This window comes from Monodelphis domestica, chromosome 3 (assembly GCF_027887165.1).
Source record: "Monodelphis domestica isolate mMonDom1 chromosome 3, mMonDom1.pri, whole genome shotgun sequence".
Taxonomy (NCBI): Eukaryota; Metazoa; Chordata; class Mammalia; order Didelphimorphia; family Didelphidae; genus Monodelphis; species Monodelphis domestica.
The window spans coordinates 483,854,513-483,873,830 of record NC_077229.1 but is presented as its reverse complement, the minus strand read 5'-3'; the positions used below and the strand labels follow the sequence as shown (position 1 = coordinate 483,873,830).

The 19,318-nt window shown below is 39.7% G+C and overlaps 1 protein-coding gene across 3 annotated transcripts in view; it reads right to left on the bottom strand.

Moving 5' to 3' along the window:
• Nucleotides 1-19,318, bottom strand: part of MAP1B (microtubule associated protein 1B) — a 128,522-nt gene that overhangs the window by 17,758 nt on the left and 91,446 nt on the right. Inside the window, exons 1-3 of one of the 3 annotated variants that reach the window (XM_056824734.1) lie at nucleotides 18,938-19,161; nucleotides 16,047-16,129; nucleotides 14,018-14,158 (exon numbers count right to left, since the gene is read on the bottom strand). In XM_056824734.1, the coding sequence (XP_056680712.1) occupies nucleotides 14,018-14,149 (132 nt within the window). In that variant the 5' untranslated portion in view covers nucleotides 14,150-14,158; nucleotides 16,047-16,129; nucleotides 18,938-19,161. Of the gene's footprint in view, nucleotides 1-14,017; nucleotides 14,159-16,046; nucleotides 16,130-18,796; nucleotides 18,885-18,937; nucleotides 19,162-19,318 lie in introns of those variants that run through there. The other 2 variants (XM_056824733.1, XM_001362922.4) reach the window with 2 other exon arrangements.

Below are 19,318 nucleotides of genomic sequence, written 5' to 3'. Positions count from 1 at the left end.
GTACTTTTCAGAATTCAGTAGATGAGACACTATTAAATTCCACAGTCAGGTGATAAGGAGATGATCATTGCTCCAAAATGATTACACTTTAGAATGAATGTGGCATACTGAAAACACTACAGAACTTGGATTCACAGAACCCAAGTTTGAATTCTGGCTGTGATGCTAAAAAAAGTTGACCTTAGGCAAATGATTTTTTGGGGGGTCTGGTTTCATCTATAAAATGAAGACCTTGGACTAAATGTTCTCCAAGGTCTCTTCTAGTTTTCTATCTATGATGCTGTAAGATTTTTTATTTTGTTTAAATGATTTTATCCAGTTATCTACATCGAGACAAAGAACTGTAGGAGTAGAAACACAGAAGAAAAACATATGATTGATCACATGGTTCGATGGGGATACGACAGGGGTTTTGGCTTTAAAAGATCACTTTATTGCAAATATGAATAATATGGAAACAGGTTTTGAACAATAATACATGTATAACCCGGTGGAATTGCTTGTCAGCTCTGGGGGGGGGGTAAGGGGAGGCAGGGAGAGAAGAGAGGTGGGGAAAATCATGTAACTATGGAAAAATATTCTAAATAAATAAATAAATTTTTAAAAATTATTTTCTTTAGGTTATCGGCATTTGTTTTCTTTTCTTCCCATACTTCTTCCCCATTGCTACCACTCCTATTAAATTGTTTTTTTGATATGTCATCTGCCCTGCAGTCCAAGGCTGGAGTTTGATGTCCACCCCTACAATTTACAAATGTTGAGGCAGAAATTATTGAAGTGGTTACCTAATTATATAATTAAATGTCCAAATGATTTCTTCCTTAATCTGCTCGTTTTAAAATATGAGAACTATGCTCCAATAGCATTCTCTTCCATTGTTTTCAGAGAAGCTGAGTGAGTGAATGAAGATGAAATTAGACTCCAGTAGCTCACATGCATCGGCTAGCTTTTCCTACCCAATAGCTCCACAGTAGGCAGAGAAGCAGAGTCCACAAAATAAGATTATGGCTTTATATAAAAATATATAAACTCATTTCACAAAATAAGATTATGGTTACACACACACACACACACACACACACACACACACACACACACACACACACACACACCACTTCTTTTCATCCAAAAGCTAAAGAATAGACAGGCTTGATGACTTTCTTTAGTAAGTTACTGGTTCAGGGCTCATCATAAGCCCAGGATTCAGCAGAACTCAGAAACCAACTCAGTTACCATTTCAGACTAAAAAGGCATTCTGGGTATAGAGTAATAAATGATAAAGTGGGGCAGATAGGTGGTTCAGTGGATTAAGAGCCAGGTCTAGAGATGGGAGGTCCTGCAAAACTGGCCTCAGATACCTCCTAGCTGTGTGACTCTGGGCAAGTCACTTAACTCCCATTGCCTCACCCTTATAGTTCTTCTGCCTTGGAACCAATACACAGCATTGATTCTAAGATGCAAGGTAAAGGTATGTGTGGGGTTTTTAAAAAAATAAAAAATAAATGATGAAGTAGAAAAGAATAACATTTCCTTTGGCTTCTTGGCTTCCCAAAACAAACCTAGTCTGAACCCATATCTTTTTTTTTAATGCAGCTGGGTTTTCCCTGGCTCCTACTACTGCTAAATATTATTTTCTTAGGGTTTGTTTTATTAAATGATCATATTTGGAAAGAAGCTGTAGTTTCATTTAGCTTCTTTCCAAATATGAGCTAGGGGAAGACAATATCTAATTTTTTCCTTCATTTGGTTCCAAAGAAATAGCTCCCTTAATATTGTAAACTTCTTGATCTGGAGCCTATACAATTTTCTTTAGACAGCCACAAAGTATGAATGCTTTACATGGCTATAATGCTTTAGCCTCAGTATCTCTGTGGCTTTGACAAAAGACAGCCTAAGACCACCCAGAATTAGATTGTTGAGGATGCTACTTTGCCAACATTTCATCCAACAAAGATTCTGGTTAACTCTTCAGATATTTTCTATCTGCATAGCAATTCCTTCTTCCCCTACCATCAAAGAGCCACACTAATCTGCATTCTTCCATTTCTGTTAGTAGCACTTCCATCTTAGTTTTTTTATAAAAATATTTTATTTTACCAGTTACGTGTAATAACAAATTCTAACATAAGTTTTCCAAAATTATATGACTGAACTTCTCTCCCTTCCCTCCCTCCTCCTGGAGCTGGCAAACAATTAAATCTGGGTTATACATGTATTATCATGCAAAACATATTTCCATATTGTTCATATTTTCAAGAGAATAATCGTATAAAACCAATACCTGAAAATAAAAATCCAAATAAACTAAAGTAAAAATCGTATGCTTTGATCTGCATTTATACTCCAACAGTTCTTTCTCTTAGAGGTGGATGACAGTCTTTGTCATAAGTCCCTCAGAATTGTCCTGAATCATTGTATCAGCACTACCATCTTAGAACAAAGTTACATAACCCCTACCCCTACTTCCTCCTACTGCACTTTCAAATATGACCTTAGGGTAGCCCTATCCAACTCAGTCTATTTCACTCTGTCTCTCTGTCTGTCTCTTTCTCTGTTTGTCTATCTTTCTGTCTCTGACACTAAGTTTTGCTAAGTCACCCAAATTGGAAATGAGGTGGCTATTCAAGGGTCTGAACCCACTACTGATCAGCAAGGAACCTTTAACCTCCTCTGTTGCTAAGTTGGGTCAAGGAGTCCATTCTGGTGGTTCTCCCATCTCTGCTCCCAAGGGCTCATTTTATTGGTGCCAGATATTTTACAGATCTGTCATCAGGTTTAACCCTACTATAGCTCAGAACTCTGGAGCTCCAGATGGGTCTGAAGACCCATCACCCTCAGTTTCACCACAGTACCAACATTACAGGGGCTCATTACCATGCCTGGCTCCCAAGTCTCTTCTAAGAAAAAATGTCTCCATATTTTCAAATGTTTTCTTGGATCTTTCCGTATCCACAAAGTAACCAAAACCCAGAGTCACAGAATCTCAGAATTAGAAGGCAGCATGTGGTTGGAAATACAAGACAACTAACTTCATGGTGGATTATGCTGTACTAGAAAGTAAACTGAATTTGGAATTTGAAAAGTTAGGTTTGTGTTATGACTACATCACTTATTCCATACTCTTCAAAATCCTCTCCAAAGGACACCATGACTTGCCTTCTTTCTCTTCCCTTGACTCAGGATTAGAAAGAGGAAGATATACCATTAGCTCAATTCCCACTGTCATTTCCAGAAAATTCCACTGCTGCTTTTTCTTCAAATTCTTCCTTCCTTCAAAATTGTTCTACTTCTTTCTATACCAAGAGGTCCTACTCTCATTTTCTCAAAGCACCTACCTTCTTCCAATCTCCTCCCACCATATTTAATACTTTAATATTTATGTTTAAATTAAACAATTTTTTTCAGCCCCTGCTATGGGCAAGATTGATGACTGCTTTAACACCCTGACAATCTCCTTCTCTACTTACTATAGACACAATAGAATGGCTTAACTCCGGCCCTCACCATCCCTCACAACTATATTGTTGTTAAGGCATTTCACTCCAGTCTGACCTTTCCTGACCCCATTTGGGGTATTCTTGGCAAAGATGTTAGAGCGGTTTGCCTTTTCCTTCTCCAGCTCATTTTACATATATGATAATGGAGAAAAACAGGGTAAAGTGACTTGCCCAGGGTCCCATAGGTACTAAGAGTTTGAGGCCAGATTTGAACTCAGGAAGATGAGTCTTCCTTATTACAGACCTGACACTATCAATTACACCATAGCTGCCCACTATACTACCTCTTATATCATGAAGTTTAAAACCAACAATAATGAATAGGATAATGACAAACTCCTTTTCATTGGTCTACATCCTCTTAGTCACTCCTTTCTTCCACTTGGTCATTCATATTCAATCTATTCCTTTCTCTCCCTGTGACCTGAGACCTCTTGAAACCTTGGTCTCCTTGCCTCAAGTTTCTCCCCTCTCAAATCATCTATTCTGCTGCCAAATTAATCTTCTTAAAGAAGATTATTATGGCTGCCTCATCATCCATATAAATCATACCCCCAATTATGGGTGTTCCCCCCAAATTTGTCTTGGGTCCCCTTCCCTTCACTCTCTATTCTCTCCCTTATAACTTCATCAGTTCCTGTTTAATTACATTATATTTATAATGTATAATTAATTGTTATATTTTTGTTATAATTTATAATTAATTATGCAGATGACTCATATCTATAAATGTAGCTCCAGTCTCTCTTGAGCTTTAGCTAATTGTTAGTTTCCTATTGGACATTTCAAAACTGGATATCTCAGCAACAACTCTGATTTAACATGTACCACTGTAAACGATTAATCATTCCCACCAAATCAACTTTTTAAAATTTTGCCTCCTCTCAAAGCCACTATCTTGAGTCTCTTAGGTCTCTTAGAATCTTCAACTAACCAAATCTTGCTTTGATTACTTCCATAATACATCTCGGAACTGAACCTTTCTCTTGCTCATAAAGCATTTAGTTTAGACTTTTATCACTTCTTACCAAGATTTTATATATATATATTCATATATATATACACACACACACACACACACACACACACACACACACACATGGATGGATGGAGAAGAGAGGGAGAGGGGAGGGAGAAGGGAGAAGGAAGAGAGAAGGAAGGGAGAAGGGAGAAGGCAGAGAGGGGGAGAGGGGGAGAGATATATATGATTTGTTTATTATATTAAAATTTCCAGGTATCTCTTTCCCTCCTCACACTAGAGAAGGCATCACTTGTGGGGAGGAGGGGGATGTATAGAAAACTATTTCTTGCTTGTTTCTATTTATCAATTCTTTCTCTGGAGCTAGACATATACAAATGATTTTTCAAACAGTATTTCTATTACTGTCTACAAAGTTCTCTTGATGCTCCTTGTTTCACTTTTCATAATTTCATGTAGGTCTTTTTATATTTTTAAAAAATTCATCTGCTCATCATTTCTTATGGCATGGTAGTAGTCCCTCACAATAATATGCCACACTTTGTTCAGCCATTCCCCAACTGAGGACGCCTTCTTCAGATTCCAGTTCTTTGCTATCACCAAGAGAGATGCTATGAATATTTTAGAACATATTCTTTTCCTTTTTCCCAGATCACGTTGGGAAACAGATCCAACAGTGCTCTTGCTGGATCAAAGGGTATACACAGTTTTATAACTTTGGGGGTGTTAAAGACTGCTTTCTAAAACAGTTGGATCAGTTCATAATTATCTGGACTACTGAAATAACATTTTAATTGGTCTCACTGCCTAAAGTCTCTCCCTCCTCTGGGCCATCCTCTATACAGCTGCCAAAGGGAAGTGCAGAGTGGACCATGCCATTCTCTGACTTTATATACGCCATTGCTCTGCTGGTGCTTCTATGATCTAATATAAATCCTTTTTTTTTTTAAACCTATACTTTCCAACTCTAAGACAGAAGGGCAAAGGCTAGGCAAATGGGGTTAAGTGACTTGCCCGTGGTCACACAACTAGGAAATATATGATGCCAAATTAAACCCAACTCCTCCTGACTCCAGGTCTGGCCCTCTATCCAGTGTGCCACCTCGCTGCCCCATCTAATATAAATCTTGATGTTTAGCCTTTCAGAATTTGGCTTCAACTTATCTTTCCAGACTCACTGTTCATTGCCCCTTCTCTCCCCTTCTTCTCTATACTTATGAATCAAGCCAAACTAAGCCTTTTCTCTGTTCTTCACATTCCATGACTTCCATCCCTCTGTATTTGTCATCTCCCATTTCTGGAATTCACCCCCTCCTCAAACTCATTCTAATCCAGAACTTCTCTTCCTTTAAGACAAAGTTCAAGTTTTAATTTCTCCATGAAGACTTTCCTAGTCTCTGCTTCCTATTCCCATGCTAGTGAGTTCCCTTCTTTTCCCACCTAACCACCTTGTGTTTATTTGTATTTATTCTCTGTATGTTTACTCTATACATGAATGATGACCTCCTCACAATAGAAAGTTAACTCCTTTCAAAGAAGAAAGAAGAGAACCCATATTACAAAAATATTTATAGCAGGTAATATGTGTGTGTTGGGCAGGCAAAGAGATGGCAAAGGATTAGAAACTAAGGTGATGTCTGTCAATTGGGAAATGCCTGAACAACTTGTGGCATATGATTGTGATGGAATGCTAGTAAGAAATGATGAAGCAAATGGTTTCAGAAAAATCTTGGAAGACTTATAAGAGCTGATGAAAAATGAATCAGAATATTTTACATAATAACACTAATATTGTAAAAAATTAACTGCAAAAGATCCTCCTACTCAGATGAATATAATAATTCAAAATAGTTCCAAAAGCCCCAGGATAAAAAATGCTCTCTACCTCAAGAAAGAGAACTGAAAAAATCTGAATGCAGATGAAAGTGGATTTTTTCACTTTCTTTTTCTTGCTTTTTTTCCCCCACACTATGACTAATGTGGAAATATATTTTGTATGACTTCACCTATGGGTATTATATTGCTTGCTATCTCATTGGATAGAGGAATGGGGATGGAAGGGAGAGAATTCAGAAATGAATATAAAAAGAAAAAAGAAATCTCTTTGAGACTAGGAATGGTTTCATTGTTTTATTTGTATTCTCAGTACCTAGCATATTAAGAAATGCTTGTTGATCCATTGATCAAACATGATCAGCCACTTTTAAGGTTCAATAGCCAATGCCTTAGGATTTCCAGCTTCCTACACCTTCTGTCCCCTTGTCCTGCTAATCCTCAAGCATGAAAAACTCCAACCTGCTTCCAGCCTGGTGCATTTTGCTGTGGAGTCATAAATTGTGCTGATTTCATCCCTTATAAATGAATGCCATCTAACCTCAGCTGAGACCTTAATGCTGCTTGGCAATCATTTACTGAAATAGGGAATCAATAACAGTTAAATGAGTCATTTACCTCTCACTGATTCCTTATCTCCTTCAGTAAATGATTATTCAGAACTTTTTCTTTTGTTCTCAAGGTACCAATCCCACCCCATATATAATTTCACAGCAGAGGATCACATCTTTTACTAAGAGTATAAAAGCTATCTGACAGGGGCTCCTCAATTCCATTTCTTCATAATTTAAAAACTTGGTTCTTCAAAAAGTCCTTCACTTTCCTCCCAAGTCAGAAAAAAAGCATTCCTAAACCTTGCCAAAGCTAATACTTCTACCTGTGCCCTTGATCACATACTTTCCTGATGGCTTTGGGATCTTAATCGATAAATTATTCTCTCTCTCTCTCTCTCTCTCTCTCTCTCTCTCTCTCTCTCTCTCTCTCTCTCCTCCCTCTCAACAACATTTCCTCTATATATCTCTTCCATTTATAAATGGGTACATTTTCTCTATCTGAAAGAGAGCATTCCCTAAACCCTTGCACCCTTTTTGAGCTGTTTTACCATCTCTTCTCCTCTTTTGCCAAACTTCATGAAAAATGCCTCTAAGACAAATATCTCCAATTCCTTAATGCTTACCCCACCAGTTCTCTCAAAATCTGTTTTCTGTCCCCACATCTCTGCAATAATTGCTCTCTTATTATTCACCACAAAATCCAATGGCTTCTTCCCAGGCCTCATCCTCTTTGACCTTAATATATCACTTTAGTTAGCCCATATGCATTTATTAAGGGCTTACCATGTGCCAGGCACTGTGCTAAGCCCTGAATATATGAAGAAAAGCAAAAACCAGTCTGTACTCTCAAGAAGCTTACAATTTAATGGGGAAGACAAAATGCTCACAATTATGTTCAAATAAGATGTTTGTAAGATAAATCCTATCAACAGAGGGAAGGCACTCATATTAAGGAAGATCAGGAAAGGCTTCCTGTAGAAGATAGGACTTTATTTCTGGCTTGAAGGAAGCCAAAGAGAGCAAGAGATGGAGATGGAGAAGGGAGGGAGTTCTAAGCATGAGGACAGTAGTAAGAATAAAGGGTTTTTTAAAACCTTTATTTTCCATTTTAGTAATAACTCTAAGACAAAAAGGGCAAGGGATAGGCAGAGTTAAATGACTTGCCCAGAGTCACATAGCTAGGAAGTGTCTGAGGTCAGATTTGAACCCAGGACCTCCTAACTCCAGGCTTGGCACTTTACCCACAATGCCTCCTAGTTGCCCTGGTAATGCAGTTTTGATGAGAGCTTGCTTCTTGCTAGAAAAAGTTTTCACATTCAGAATTGGTCACTTCCTTTCTGTTCAATATGTGAGGACCCTTTGACAAAATCACCAAATCATGGGGCTGGGGAGGGTTCTTGACAGATTTTTCAGTCATCTATTTCCGCTTCCAATGGGAGTCCATTCCAATGACTAACAGGAATAGTTCTGCAATAGTCCAGGATGCCTCTACCATATCTTTCATTGTGATAAGACAGAAAATTATAATTGGCTTCAATTTAAAAACAAAGATGTAGAGAGGGAAGAAAGTAGCAAAGCAAAATTAAGCAAACAATGATGGGATGCCATAATTCCAGGAAGTTGATAGCTATTGAATCATTGCTCTACTCCCTACTGACCTGGTCCCTGATAACCAACACCTAATCTTGTGAAAACCTTCAAAGACCATGATAAGCTCTCTTCTCAATCTATTCCAAAGAAAACCATTGAAGATATTTCTTCATTATTGCTAACTCATATCCTTTTATTTGGGGTCTGGCTTCCTCTTTTTGCTTTCCCTTGATACTATTCCCATTTGTTGTACTCTCCTAAAAGTCTACCTTCATGCATTAATAAATATAAATTTAAAATTTATAAAGTTATAAATAAAATAAATATTAAATAGAAAACTCTAAAATTTAAAGTTTGGAGGAAACTTAGCTATCAACTAAGCCCAATCTATTCATTTCCATTTGAGGAAATGTAAACTCAAGAAGGACATGGCTTGTCCAAGATCATATGGGTAGTTCCAACCTAAGCAAACCACGATTTTATATATTACTTAAAAACATTTTTTAAAATTCTTACCTTCTATTTTAGTAGCACTTCTAAGACAGAAGAGTGGCAATGGCTAGGCAATTGGGGCCAAGCAACTTGTCAAGGGTCACATAAGCTAGGAAGTGTCTGAGGTCAGATTTGAATCCACATCCTCCTGGCTCTGGGCATGGTGCTCTATCCACTACAACTATCCAAGCTTGCTGCCCCAATTTTATAATTTCTTAAATTTAAAAGTATTTTTTTCTAGCCCCACAGTGGCTAGACATGACATTCTCAGACAAGACAACCTCTTTCTTTTCCTAAGGTATTTTCTGTTTGTAATTTCACTCTGAACAAAGCAAATTCTAATGATATGGCATGAGACCCAGTTCCCTCAAAGACTGTCCAAGGATTTGAGAAGCTGTTCATGTAAATGAGAGGGAAGATTTGGACTTGGGCCATGGCCACTGAGCAGACCAGGCAAGTTCTCATGATGTTGAACCCTAAAGCAGATTTTCTAGACCACTGCTGCTTTTTCCTTTCCCCATCAAAAAGTGTGAAAAGTGCTTAATATCTCCCAGATATTCAGACAGACTTGGAACAACTAATTTTCAATGTGTGGTCCTTTGTATAAAATATTTAAGTATAGCTTGCTCTCAAGGTATCAAAAACATTTACACAAGGGTTTTAGGGGCATTTGCAGTGAGATTGGAAGCCCTTAATTTAAAAAGGACATAATCAATAGCTCTCAGGTAAAGTGCCAGAGCTGAAAGAAATGCAGGGACTCAACTATGGAATGGTAACAATAACATATTGTTGGCTTATGTTTACATATGGCAACACAATATGGTTGCTATAGAAAGACTAAAAAGACCCATGTCTGCCATGTACTGGGTGGCTGACTATGGCCAAGTCAGGCAAATCATTCAGGTCCAGCAGAGCTCAAGTACCAGAAAATCTGTACAAATCACAGATCTGGATTTTCAAAAATGTTTATGCAAATTGAGCATCATGGTTACAAAGCATTTTTATCCTCTCATTTACCCTCACAACAACTCGGTAAAATGGACTGTACAAGCATCACTATTTTACAGAAAACCAAGGCTCAGAGAGGGCAAAGGACCTGCCAAAACCAGTAGATGTGGGACTTGAATTCAGGATTTTGATGTCCAAATTCAGTGTTTTGAACACTCATGAGCTGAGGGGATTAGAACAGCAAGTGGTAGTAGGAATTGAGTAATTCATCCTATCTCCATCTTGTGACTCAGTTCTGGAGCTAGCTTCAATCTCTTTCTTTTCAATTATGAGTCTAGCTCAATTTATGTCTTGTGAGAAAACTTTATTCAATTGTAATTGGATTTATTCAATTGGAACTGTAAGAGGTCTTTGTTGGATTGCTTGAGCCCAGCCCTATTTGGACTGGGAAGCTGGACCACTTCTAACTGTTGCTTAGAGACCTTTAACTAAGGACCTAGGTTATGTTGACCAGAAAGCCAATCAGATCCGAAATGGATGCAAGGAATTTTCTCACAAGTACACATCACAAACAACCCATATACCTTATTGGAAAACTGGTCCATAATGGTCAATAAATTATTATTTCCATTTTCCTTTGACTGAATACAGATCTTTGGAGAAGAGTGGGACACCTCTTCTTCTGGAATCATGGAATTGCACCTATTACCTCTATCCCGCCCAACTTGGAAACCCGCCCAACTTGGAAAGTCGCTATTCTTTTCTCTGATTAGAAATCAGATTACCTAATTTTGTATCCTGTAATTGTGTTTTTAATTAATTGATCTTATCTGATTGTTTTAATGCATAAAAATCCTTCTCTCCTTATATTCGAGGTCTAGTGCCAAAGTTGAGGGGGCATGGTCCTGATTTGTTAGGCAGTTGGCATGCATTGCTTAATAATTCAATTATAGGAGGCAGCTGGGTAGCTCAGTGGATTGAGAGCCAGGCCTAGAGATGGGTGGTCCTAGGTTCAAATCTGGTCTCAGACACTTCTCATGTGTGACCCTGGGCAAGTCACTTGACCCCCATTGCCTAGTCCTTACCACTCTTTTGCTTTGGAGCCAATACACAGTATTGATTCCAAGATGGAAGGTAAGGTTTTTAAAAATTTTTTCAATTACATTCAAAAGCTCAAACCTTTGTTTCCTCAATCATTTCATCTTTCCCTTGCCACAGAAGTAGCATGGTTTTGTGGGATAGAGCATGGGGCTTGTGGTCAAGTGATTTGGGTTCAGATTCCTCCTTTGATACTTATCTGAGAGAATGTGGGTGAAAGTCACTTAATGGCCATTTCTTAATCTGTAAAATAGGAATAACAATTCTTGTTCAACTTGCCTTTTAAGATTATTATGAGAAATTTGTTGTGTCATTTTCAGTTGTGTCCAACTCTTTGTGACTCCATTTGGGGTTTTCTTGGCAAAGATATTTGAGTGGTTTGCCATTTCCTTCTGCATCTCATTTTAAAGATGAGGAAATTGAGGCAAACAGGGTTACATAGCTTGCCCAGGGGTTCACTAAACTAGTAAACGTCTGAGGCTAGATTTGAACTTCAGAAGAGGAGTCTTCCTTGACTCCTGGCCTGACACTCTAGTCACTGCACTATCTAGCCATCCCTATTGTGAGATAAATACTATAGAAATGTGACTTATTATTATTATTATTTTATTATTATATATATAATATATTATTATATTATTATCATGGCATTTAGAGTTCTAAAGGACTTTAGAGATTATTTAATCCATACCCCTTCATTTTATGGATGATATGACTGAGGGCTCAAGAGAGGAAGTAATCTGCTGAAGAATACATAGGTAAGGGGACAGCTAGGTGACTCAGTGGACTGAGAGCCAGGCCTAGAGATAGGAGGTCCTGGGTTCAAATCTGACCTCAGATACTTCCTAGCTATATGACCCTGGGAAGTCACTTAATCCTCATTGCTTATCCCATACCGCTCTTCTGCCTTAGAATCAATACACAGTATTGATTCTAAGATAGAAGGTAAGGATTTGGATTCAAATTCAGATCTTTTGACTTCCAATCTAGTGTCCTTTGCTCTTGGCTGTTCTCTAAGAATTACTGTAAACCTTATGGGGAGGGATAAGACAGGTTGGTTCTTGGCTCATTTCTCACTTCTATAGACTGTGCCCTCTGTCTACACAAGCTTGTGGCCCCATACTTTGTAAAATCTGGGGTTTCAAGCTACAAATAAAATGTTCCTTGTCAATGTTCTCCTCCCACCCCTTCATGAACCGAGAGAGAAGCCAAGAAGTATGTCAGCTGCTTGGTGTGGTTCCAAAAGCACTCAGGTGAACCAAATGAGACCTGACAGTTTGTTTACAGGTCTCACCAGTGAGGGAAAAGCACACCCAGAACTCTTAAGGAGACACTGCAAGAGCATAGAGTTAAGTCGTGGAGATTTGAGTCTTTCATAATTCCCAGAAGCTCAATAGCCTGCCATTTTTAGAACACGGTATAAAATATGAAGCAGTTCATTTATCGGCTACTCTGCTTAGTATCCCATTATCTATCAGCCGTTGGCAAGCTAAAGTTTGTTGTGACAATGACATTGGGTTTAATTCGAACTGATGCATTAGAACAGACATGAAGGAGCCAATCATTTTAAAAAGGAGAAGTATGTATTCTGTAAATACTGTGAGTTTAGCCAAGGCTCTCTATTCTGGTGTTTTTCCAATCTGGAACAAATTAAAATCCTTTATCTGATTTGAGTAATACTGTAAATGGATGTGGTTTCATAAAATGCATATCATACATGACACAACATTCAAGGGGGGAATGGATCAGAAGCATTGAGGGTCTGATAAAGTCAGAAACGTCTGCTTACTTATCCTTAGGATGTGTCTCCTATGTTCAGAGGACCCTGCTGGTTAGTAGATACATCTTCCCCTTTCTACACAGTCTTATCATCTTCTCCAAGACACATGAAAGGGATTAGGCATTAAAAGTAGCACACAATCCAGTAATACTAGGACTGTATTCCAAAGACGCAAAAAAGGCAGGGGGTGGGGGAGGAAGGACCTACTTGTACAAAATATTTATAGCTGTTCTTTCTGTGGTGGCAAAGAATTGGAAATTGAGAGGATGTCCCTCACCTGGGAAATGGCCGAACAAATTGTGGTGTACAATGGTGATAGAATACTATTATGCTCTAAGGAAAGATGAATAGGATGATTTCAGAAAGAGCTGGGAAGACCTTCATGAACTGAGGCAGAGTGAAATAAGCAGAACCAGGAAAACATTGCACACAGTAACAGCAATATTGTGTAATGATCAGCTGTGAAAGACAACTATTGTTGGCAATACAATGATCTAGGAAAATTCTGAAGTACTTGTGACAAAGAATGTTATTTGCCTCCAGAGAAAGAACTATTGGAGTGGGAATGCACATGAAAGCATACGGTTTTTCACTTTAGCTTCTGTTTTTATTTTGGGAATTTGGTTCTATATGAGTATTTTCCTATGACAATGACCAATATTGAAGTATGTTTTGCATATTAATACATGTATAATCCAGATTAAATTGCTTCCCGTTCCTGAGAGGGGGAAGGGAAGGTAGAGAGGGAGACAATTTGGATCTCATAATTTCAGACAATTCATATTGAAAATTATTATTTGTAATTGGAAAAATAAAATATAAAAAAGCAAGCAGCTGAGGAGTAAGGGACACAAAGATTGAGATTGCCTGTTAAAGGGTTATCATTTAGGTCCAAGAGAAGTCTAGTACACTGGAATTAAAAGCAAGACACCTTCTTGCCAGCTATGATATTGATTTACTCTATGGCTCAGGCTTCTCTGGACTCCAGTTTAGGGTATCCAAAGATACTGGGAATTAATTAAGAGAATAAATAAGTGCTTTGAGAATCTATTGGAGAAAGATCCCATATAAAAAAACAAGATCAAATGTCAATCACATCTATATTCAATTACAATATAAGAACATATTCTGTCTTTCCATCACCATCTCCCAGCTACCAAAATTTTCTTGATATTGTCAAGCAGAACCAATATGATATACTTTATGTTTAAACACAACAGCATGACTTTTTCAATCAAGAACCCACCTCTTGATCAGTAAAAATCTCTATGAAATTCTGGAAGGAGAAAGAACCAGACTGGAGGATCAGTTCTCCCGTGTTTTCAAAGCATTGTCCGGTCAACACAAGTAGCTTGTGTCTGGCAGCGTCTGTAATCATCAAGCGCACCTGGAAGCAAAGGCAGATGGATAAGATTGTGGATTGGGATGACCTCAGAGCTTTGGAGAATTAGCAGATACCCCAAGAATTCTGTGGCTTTGGGCTTTACTCTCCCATGCTGATTCCCAACTCCAGCTAAAAGCCAATGACTAAGGTCAGCAGAAAGACCAAGAAAGTAATAATAATTTTGGTCTTCCTTCCAATTGCCTCCATTTCCCAGCAATCCTCCCCACAACTGGCAATTCATATGTTGCATGGCTACTTTGGAGTATCTGTTAATAGCTTGTGGCTTCTGAGTCAAGGGCTGATTTAATGAAGCCCCGAATGATACAATCAGTTATTCTCTTGATCATCATAATTAATCTCAACCCCCAAGCTGACAGACTGGCCAGTAGTGGGTTAAATCCCCTGTGCACATCTCTGGTCAGTCCCCACCAGCAAATGTTCCATTCCTTCCTAATGGTAGCCAAAGGGATGCCTCCAAACTCTGACATTTTAGCATCATCAGGAAGTATCTTCATGCTAAGTACAGACTAGAAGAACCCTTCAGCTGGGTGTCCAGTCGAACAGTGCTGGAGAAATATCCATATACCTTCACAGAAGTCCCTAAGGGAGGGAGAAAGTCTGTCAAGCTGTCGGCTCATTAAGATTCGATCCTCTCCTTGATGGGTCAAATCAATTTACTCTCCTTTTGGGAAGAAGCACTGCTGAGTACCCTTTGCCCTCTGGTGTGCAGCTCTCAATTTATCTGCTCCAAAGGCATTTCTAGAGTCTTGAAAATAAATAAATGTCTGACCTTATCTTTCCTTCCACCATGACTATTGGCTTCTCCAGGCAGTCTGCCAACTCATGTATAAAAAGCTCTGGCTTTTTTCAGCCACAAAATTGCTTCCTGACTTGTAAGTCACTGATATACGGCTGTCAACATCATTCTCCTCATCAACCCTGTTTCTTAATGGCTAGTCAAAGGGGTTCTGCCAGTTTGAAGGAGTAGGTCAGGGGCGGAAGTGGGAATCAATCTCAGTGCATCTGAGCACACTAAGCCAACCTACTGGATATACGGAGAGCCGGCAATGGAGGCTGGGGGCTATGGCTGCTTTGATCCCTGAGTACCATTTTCTTTGCCAAAGAGTGTTCGATGTAAGAAAGGAAATGGGAATGTGAGCCAGTGATTCCCCTGGCCTTGGTGACGAGATTCTTAGCATTAGTTGAGTTCCTATTTCAGAGAATGCTTTGAACGCTTTGAATTTCAGAGCATGGAGCTTCCATTGACTTTCTCCAAAAGGAGACTTAGCAGAGTAGGGATAGAGGAGGTACACTTGATACCTATCTTCTAGATGGGATCCATGTCTACTTCCCCTATACTATTTTCTCTTGAACCACCACTTAAACTTTCCTTTACACTGCTTGTGCACTCAAGTCTCCATTCTGAAGAAGAGGTTCTGTTTTCCAGATGATTTCTTCCCATTTCTCTCTCCCCCCACCCCACTCATACTGGCACACACATCACCCCCTTCCACCAAGTGATGCAACTCAATGTAAAAAAGAGCAGTCTGGCCCCTGCTTCTTCAGAATCTGCTTTGCTAAGAGGTGAGATGGGGTTAAATTCAGAGAAACTGATTCAGGATGGGACACGGGCATAAAAGCCGGGAACTTTGGAGGTAGAGTTTGGAGACATGCCTTTGGCTACGAAGAGGAAGGAATGGAGCCTTTGCTGGCAGGGATATATGAAGATGAGTTCTTCAGTGATTAATAAGAAGGAACTAGGTGAGGAGGAGATATGTTGCTTAATAGTTCCCTCCTCTAGCTTGGGCGACTGCCCTGGTCCTCTGTGTGGGGTGGGGAGAATAGGAGGAGCGCTGGCCCCAGAATCATTTTGCTGACTGGCCTGGCTTACCTCAGTGCTGACTGCTTCATCCGAAGGGTTGATCAGGACGACAGTCTCTAAAACGTCACTTCGGTGGTGAAGAATTTTCTGTCCTGTAAGCATAAACACAGAAAAAGAAAGCTTTAGCCTTTCCACATTAAAACCAACAGAACTGTCAGTGTCGAAGCAGCAGAAAATTTTCTTTCTCTGACTTCTTTCTCCCAGTATTTAATGCTCCAACTCAGAAGTGAAACCATAATCATCACATATGTTAAACAAGAAGACCCAGATACACAATATACACAGTATGGACACAGAATTCAGTCTGTGTGGTCTTAGGAACGTCAGCCTTCACATTTCCTTCACTTTCAGAGTTAATAGTGAGTCTGCCTCTCTGGGCTAGTGGTAATTTTCATCGGTGCGAGGAGAGAGTTCCAGGAAAACTTGACAGGGATCTTGACATTTCCTTTCTCATGATAATTGGGGATGTTTCTTCTTATCAGCCTTTCTTCTTGGTGAGAACTGTGCAGAGATTAATTAGGAGCCTCATTGTAGAATGACTGTCACCCAGAAAAACCTGGACTAGCAATTAGTCCAACGAGAATGGCTGTCTGAGGCAAGCTTACAGACGGCTGGGTTATTAATTAATTAATTTTGCTGAGAGAAAAGTCTTGGGAAACACAGAGCAAATCTTTCCACTGGGCAAGGCAGCCATATTGCCCTCAGGAGGTTCCAGATGTAAAACAAACAGGATGGACAAAGAAAAAGGCAAAATGGGGGTCATTGCTAGAAAGTCTTTCAAAGATAAAGATGAAAAGTCAGGAAGGTATGAATTCTTTTAAAATTAAAACAACCCTTACCTTCTGTTCTAGCATCAATTGTAAGACAGAAAGAAGAGCACATTTTAAAAAATTTCAATAACCCTTACTTTCTGTCCTAGCATCAATTATAAGACAGAAGGAAGAGCTATAAAGGCTACGCAAATTGGGTTATATGATTTGCTTAGGGTCACACAGCTAGAAAAGTCTGAGGTCAGATTTGAACCCAGGTCCTTCAGATTCTAGGCCTAGAACTTTATCCACTGTGTCCCCAGCAAGGTCCACTCCCTTCCCCTATGACCATGGCTTTCCCACTTAGAGAAGCTACCTCATAACTCTAATGAAACTCTTGGTCAGAAATCTCCTGGTTTCTGGACCCCTCCTTTATCCTCCAGCAGCAACAATATATGGCTTCCAAATAGGCTTTGCTACAAAGTCCTTTCAGAATGTCTGAGGGGCAATGGGGGTGACTGGTCATGCTGTCCTTTTGATGGAGAGAAGGACTGCCCAACCAAAAAGCAGGAGAGCATAGCCATGTTCCCTGAGTCACACAGACATTTCTGCTACAGAAAGAATATAAGCTGTTCAGAGATTTTAAGTTCCTTGAGGGCAAGAGCTATTTCCTTTATGTCTCTGTATCTCCAACATCTCACAAAGTCCCTGGCACAAAGTGGAAACTTAGTAAATCCTTGTTAGCTCACTAATCAATTGATCCAAGACACAGAGAACTTTGTAGTTCCAAGAAGAAACCTAAGCCAACTAAGGGCTAAGTAAAATTGAAGGATGGTAATATGGGGAAATTGTTCCTATAAAGTTAAAGCTGGGTCAGCAGAATTACAAAACTCTGAGGGTCCAGCTTTCATTGGAATCTTTGCCTTCCATAACCATTAAGGACCAGAAGGGCAGCAGAAGTGGCAAATGTTGAGATTGTTCCTGATGAGAGCCTGGTAATCACCTTCATTTTCCTCCCTATCTCCTCTCAGCAATATTCACTGGGTCAGGCATAGAAAACAGATGGGGCACAGCAAAATGATAGGAGGGAAAGGGCAAAGAAAAGTCCTGATGGAGACAAAGAAGAATCGAGAAAACCTCAGCATCTTCTTAAAGAAGATATAAGACATAAGTAAGAATTCTCTCGAGAGAAAAACAAAAAGATAGTGAATACCAGACAATAAAAATCATGTTGGTTATACTTAGGAGATGGTTAGAGGTAGGTTTTTAGTTCTAAGAGCCTGGAAAGGAAGAAACTCCAAAGTAGAATAATGTTGCATTGTATAAACTAGACAAAAAATAGACTTGGGATGAGGAAAGAGCTCCAAAAATTCTCTTAAAATGAATTCATTGTAAGGAAGGGTTTTTTGGTTGCCAATGTTATAATCTGCAACTGATTCCTAGATCTGGCAAACTTTCCCATGACCACTTTGTGCATTTAAGAGAAAATTAAATTGAATTCACTAATCACAATGATATAAAAGGAATCAAAACTGAAATAAATAATAAAGCCTGCTGTCCAAATTCCTCCTGGCAGAGCTCCCCTAGAAACAAAGGGAAGTTGGGGCTTCCCTGAAGTATCTGCCAAGACATATTCTACTGCACCTGATCTGCAGTTTCAGTAGGAAAAAAAAGACATCTCCAGCACGATAGTTTTCAATACATAACAGCCCAATGCCCAAGCCACCAACACAGTCCTAAGTCCCTGATACACAAACTTGCAAAGGCAGACTTCCTCCAGATGACATCGAAACACCAGTCTGAGTCACTTACCCTCTCTTAAGTGACCTCACAGGGATTCTCCCGAAATTCCTACAGGTGCACTCTAAACCACAAGCATCCTCTCTCAGCATCAACAACCTCGCACACCCTCTAGCCACAGCTTCTGCCTCTGGTTGTTTCCCCAGCAGTTTCCCCATCCCCAGAGAACTAGCTCTAAAACTTGATCCGTGAACTTGGGTTGATGCTTACCAATCCACAGGATCCAGACCCTCCTCTGTCTTTGACTTTCAGAGAGGAAACAAAACCAGAGTCACTTGACCACTGCTGTTTACTTCTGGCCACTCCATCAGGGGTTGGCTTCAGAGCTAACCCCACTGGAATTCAACTCACCCTTTGCATCCCAACCTGCTGGTCAGAAACCCTCGGCGTCACAACAAGCCTTTTCTTCACCTATGCTGCCAGGGTTCCTCTTCCAACAAAAGTTTGTTTTGTTTTGTTTCCCTAAAGTTGGATTTGAATGAAGATGAGGGATTAAAGGAGGAACAGAAGAAAGGCTGCAGTTGAGCCCTGCTTACAGCCAGACTGTCTGCTGGCCAAAATTCCTCCACAGGACGAAGTAACCAAGGGCTGGGTCCCTGAGGCATCTGGCAAACTCTGGAGCTGGTAGAGTGGCCCCAAGAACCCCCCTCCCTCTTTCCCCCAACACCCACCCAGTGACGCCAGCTCTGCTAGCTGCAGACGGTCTTCGGGGCAGGCTGTTGGGGCTTCCAG